Source organism: Ixodes scapularis, unplaced genomic scaffold (genome assembly GCF_016920785.2).
Source record: "Ixodes scapularis isolate PalLabHiFi unplaced genomic scaffold, ASM1692078v2 PGA_scaffold12__126_contigs__length_90152505, whole genome shotgun sequence".
Taxonomy (NCBI): Eukaryota; Metazoa; Arthropoda; class Arachnida; order Ixodida; family Ixodidae; genus Ixodes; species Ixodes scapularis.
In genome coordinates this window covers 48,409,860-48,415,393 of record NW_024609838.1, presented here as the reverse complement: position 1 = coordinate 48,415,393, position 5,534 = coordinate 48,409,860, and the positions used below count along the sequence as shown (strand labels likewise).

Genomic DNA, 5,534 nt, shown 5'->3' with positions numbered 1-5,534 from the left:
CCAGCTACAATTCAAAAGACTGCAGCTGAAAACTGTTCATAATAAACAAAACCCGAAGGAGGACAGAAACTGGACAATGCACATTGTCCCCAAACTATGCAGAAATCTATATAACAAGTAAAATTATATAAATTTCAACAACAATCGACAGAAAAGAAGAAAGCTCACGCAATTACAAGAGAAGGAAAGAGAAACAACAAAAACATCTCCTTCCCACAGGCATTCAACTAAACAAAAATAAGTTGAAAGTAAGAAGGAGAATATATAATGGTGGGATGAGACAGATCTCTACTTGTCTCATCGTCTCGTCCTGTCTTCACTCTCTTGTGAGTTCCCTTTCAACTCGGTAACCTTGGGGGCTATGTTCGACAAATGTTTCGTTTCTCCTAAAAAGAAAGGGAAGTGACAGAAGTGACGATATTGCGTCTGATTGGTTAGAGGCCCAAATGACAGAAGTTCCGTCTTTCGTCATTTGAGCTTCTAGCCCAGGGGTGGCCAGGCTGACCCGGCCTAAGAGTTGCAAACAAAACCACGAAACTTCCAAGAGCCGCAGGGGGGAGGGGGTGGGGGGGAATCTTGTCCAGAACAATAAAAGATAAATCTATCCAAGTCAAAAGCAGTCCATCTGTACGTAAGGTACCAGTAGCACACGACTACCAAACTGCAACCTGTCTTTCGATTTAAATTGCGTTCCATTTCTCTTTTTGGGGAAGTGCTCATCTGATCGGGAGGGAGGGCGGGGAGTGTGTGTGTGTGTATGGAGGGGGGGGGGTAGGGGGGTGGAGCTGCAAGCCGCACTTTAACACACGAAGAGCTGCATGCGGCTCACGAGCCGCAGCTTGGTCACCCCTGTTCTAGCCAATCAGACGCGATATCGTCGCTTCCGTTTCTTTTTAGGAGAAACAAAACATTTGTCGAACATAGTCCCTCTGATCAGGACATTCTCTTTGCAATGAAAGGAAATGAAACTTGGGGCAAATGTAGCAAGAAACAAGCTTTACCTTGTACCATGTACTGGACAATTCGACAAATCTCATTTCAACAGGTTAGCCCTTTCGACGAATCGCCCTTCGACAGGTTGCCCTGTACAAATTGGCCCATTCGAGCAATTGTCCTTTGACGACTTGTCCCTCAACGACTTGGCTGGATCTCCTGGCATCCTGATAGACTTAAGTGGATGCAAAGCTTCTTGCTATCAATCTCTAGTTTAAGAAAGAGCAGAGATGTGTGTGTGTGAGACAAACTATTCAGTGCAGACAGTTTATCAAAGGTCATGAGTGGTCCAGAAAAATTTAGTTGAATGTAGGCAGCTTCTGGAGTGCTTCTAAAACTTTTGTGAGTTTTGAAGGCAAGTGCTACCGAATTGATTGCTAGGGGTTCACTTAAGTTGTGTTATCATTCCTGCTTCCTAATATCTGAACGCCACAAAAAGTGCAGCTTGAGCAATTTAATTGAGGGTTAGTTCGATGTGAGCGCGTTTGTGAAGTTAAATAAAAACAGAAAGAGTAAACATAGGGACGGACAGAACAGCACCTCTTTCGACTTTCAACTCAAATAGCTTTATTAGGCACCGGCACCAACATTTGGGTCTCTTGGGCTGGGTGCCAGTGCCTAATAAAGCTATTTGTGTTGAAAGTCGAAAGAGGTGCTGTTCTGTCCGTCCCTATGCTTACTCTTTCTGTTTTTATTTGATTGAGGGGCACTGCAGATCTCTTCACATATGCCACCGAATGTAAGAAACATGAACCCTAAAGCTCCAAATTGCAGGTGTGCTTGCCGTTCCGTTTTAGCAACCCTGGAAAGTGGCATGTTCTGATAATGTCACTCACCAGCACCAAGTCCTAAATTGAACAAAACCCAATGTGGTGTTGTACCTAACATATTCTCTAGGCACTGCAGGGATTCCATCACACATTGTTTTTATCACTTTGGAAATGTATCAATAACAACTCAAGTTGTGGCTCAAAGGTGTATGCAGTAAGGAAACAAATGTTGGCTGAATGGGCTAGCACCGTTTCCCACCATAATGACCTCCCTACATACAAGGTAGACTCCGACGAGTTGCCTTATTTGACCAGTTTACCTGAAAATCCCGAAACGTACCGCACACCCAAGAGGTAACCCACACCTATTTTTGGCTTGATTTGCAATTTTCTTTTAAGCACCGAAATGTAGCTCACCCCTCAGTGTTGGGAACAAGTATGACCTCGGCGTAAATGTTTCTAGTTAGGTATTGCTGGATATAAGCGAACATTGCTGGCTGAAGTACAGTCATCTTTGCTTCATTGCCCCTCGCCGCGATAACAGTTTGACGGAAACCCATTATTTAAAAATTGAACTGTTTTAACCTTTCTTGATTGCACACCGGAGGTTAGCCCACTCCTGATTTTCCGCAAATATCCTCTCAATTTTAGGTGGGATATTTCTCGGGATGTTACGGTACGCAAGACGAGTTGGCTCATGATGAGATTTTGTAGAGCCCCGAACTGCTGTGGTGAAAAAAAAACAAGACAATTGACCATGGCTCATGCTTTATATTTATTACCGCTGCCACATATATTTACAGTAATTTTAGCACCAACAATAGCATACAAATATTAAACCACCTCCCATTTGACAACAACTTCCTTGCCGTTGTACAAGTCCAGAGCACAGTGTAGGGTGTCGTCCTCCTCAGCCTCCACGAGTTTTCGGTGGCTAGACCTACCCACATTGTAGCAGAACCTGTGTCTGTCAAACCCTTCATTGGTCAATGTCTCAACCAAGATTAGCAGTCTGCCTGAGGCAACATACAGAGCCTCAACTCTCCAAAATTCTGGCCCATCATTCTGTGCAGCTCTGACAAGAATGTCACCACACCTGTAGCTGCGGTGGTCCACTGCTGCATGTGTCACCTGGTGTGCATCCAATGGTAGCACACCCTGAGCACAGGCCGGCAGGGCATTCTGCTCGACCGGTTTGCCAGACGAGGCCACGAGTTCAGCGGCCAACGACATATCCTTCAGCTGGTGGCTTTGCAGCAGTTGATGTCGTTTCGACAACGTCAGTGTCACATTCCGGAAGTTTTTGATACGCGAGGCAAGGCTCTTGAGGTATTGGTGCTTAGCCTCAAACCGCATGGACCAGAACTGTGGCAGTGGTCCAACTTCACGGATGAACCTTGCATAGTGAACAAGAAAATGCAGCTTGGGAATTATAGCTGCAGTTCCGTATCGCTCTGCGAACGCCAAAAGAAAAGCCTGCACAGCCGTTTCCAGGTAGGGAAGGTATTCACTGGGAATGACTGTTGCAAAGCAGATGTCTACAATTTCACGGAACTGAAGGTATAATTCCCAGTCAGCATTCTCTTCTGGCACCAGGTCACCAAGGATTATGCTCATGAGCCTGAGAAGACACCACTTCTCAGTTGCGGTGCCTTTCAGGCTTGCTTTGCGAGTCAAGAAGGACCTGTTAATCGCAACAGGTTTGTTTTTGCTGTCATTTGCCCCATACTGAAACGAAGTGATGCGGTCCAAATCACTGTACGACAATACATCATCCTCGATGAGCGCATTTAGAACCGGCCGAAGCACACACTCAAAGCCCCCTTCCAAAATGTCGTGCATGAGGTCTGGGGGAAGTTGTCGCGTCACATCAAAATATGGCACTTCCAGCATGGGAGAGCGTTCATTCACGCCATACAGTTTCTTGTTGGCCTTGGGGTTGAGAGAGACGGCCTGCAGGTGTCCCTCATGGGCCTGAGCTGTACGTATAGTACAAAAGTCCTCTGTGGTTAGCTCTGGCAGACGTTTAGAAGATGCCATACAGAAGCGGCACACCCTGCCTCGACTAAAGCAGCACGTGAATCCTCCAAGTCGATTCATGGAAAGGTTGTCACCGCAAACACAAAACACGAAGACCTGTGCATTCTGTACTTGCCCTCTGTCAATGAACCTCACTCCACACATTCCTAGTTCGTTGATATCCTCAATCAACGGGCTCAGAACCTTCTCCAGGCCATAGGTCTGGACGTCATCATACTTGGCAAGAAGCACCAAGTGAATAAATCTCAGCTGGGACCTGTGTTTCGCATGGAGGTTTAGCAGGGTAAAATAAACTGCCAGCAGTTTATGCACCCCACGCTTTGCCCCTAATGGGTTGCAAATTTCAACCTCGTCACTGTACAGCAGGATGAAGATGGTGTACTGGGTGCCATCGGGGATGAGGTCCTTGATGCTTTGGAACAGAAGACCATCCGTGTAGTCTCTGTACACCTTAGGGTCGTCGCAGCGCGCTTGTCGTGTCATGAGCTGGGCAGCAATGTCGGGCACCTCGCAGAGCTTTTCAAGGACTCTTGGTAGTGGCACATAGTGATATTTGTCACCATGGGAACCGAGTTCACACTTCCTTGGTTCTACATAGGGGGAATGTGCTTTGGCATACTGCTCCCGCAGATGTCTGCTCTGGATTCCTTTGAAGAGGTCCGGCAGGAACGAACATCTGAGCAGCGAGAGCACATCGGGAGACATGGCGGACAGATCAAGCTTGGATGCCATTTCGTTAGCAAACGCCTTCATTATCTGTTCAAAGACGAGTTGCAGATCGCTGAACACCTTTTCTGCTACAGTGTGGGGCAGCTTGCAGTTCTCGGTCACATTAAAAAAAAAGTTCCAGATCGCGCCTCGGGCTTCTCCTAAAAAATCCAGGAACTCCTCGTTGCTTTCCGATGAAGCACCCATTGTGTCCGTGTCTGGAGCTTGTGCCATGTCGGCATCACTGCCGTCGTCTCGAAAGTTCTGAGCGTCCTCATCTGTCTTTTCGGTGCTTAAGTTGCTTCCAGTCTCACGAAGCACTTGCTTGTGACATCGATAAATATGAGTTCGGTATGACGAGAACAGCTTGTAGCTGCTCGGGCATCCGTCGATTCCACACAAGATTGAGAAGTTGTTTTCAGCACCATGCACAAAGCCAATATGGTTAAGGACTTTAGTAAATTGGTCGGAAAAGTAAGGACACCTGGGGCAATGCCTTATTACCATTTTTAGAAAGAAAAACAAAAGCACCCCGCAAACACCCGCGCTGCCAAAAAGGTTCTTGCGCGCTGCGGAGGGCTGTTCAGCTCAGCTCGGCTCGGTTTCGGTTTTGGCTTGTCAGCCTTTGGATTATATCGGTGATGTGGTGCACTGATGTGCGAGTCTCTCGGTGTTTATATACGTAAATACAGTATTGTAAATACACGTTATTTTGTCAACACATGGTAATAAAAAAAATATTGGAAACTGTGAATTTCTATAACCAACAAAGATGATAAAAAAAAACATTATCTGCAACAAGTAACAATCCAGGCCAATCCAAACCTAAAAACCTACCCCTTTCTTTCCCCTCCCCCCCCTCACACACACACAGACACTTTTTGTTTTTCGTAATTTTTACGCACGCTGTTGCTGGTGGAAAGGAGACTAAAGGCGCTAATGCCTTGTATTCCCATTGCGTGACTGACTCGGCTGATTCTGGCCCACTCCCGGAGTGATCACGTGCCTCCGCCGTGCCCCTTC

At 46.6% G+C, this 5,534-nt stretch overlaps 1 protein-coding gene across 1 annotated transcript; it reads right to left on the bottom strand.

The window, feature by feature from the left end:
- Positions 1-2,597: 2,597 nt before the first annotated feature.
- LOC120846197 lies at positions 2,598-4,745 on the bottom strand. Its single transcript, XM_040217884.1, has one exon. The coding sequence runs from the start codon at positions 4,743-4,745 to the stop codon at positions 2,598-2,600; it is 2,148 nt and encodes a 715-aa protein (XP_040073818.1).
- Positions 4,746-5,534: the final 789 nt, after the last annotated feature.

Excerpts from the sequence above, each read along its gene's own strand:
- LOC120846197 (XM_040217884.1), bottom strand. The coding sequence starts at position 4,745 with ATGGCACAAGCTCCAGACACGGACACAATGGGTGCTTCATCGGAAAGC.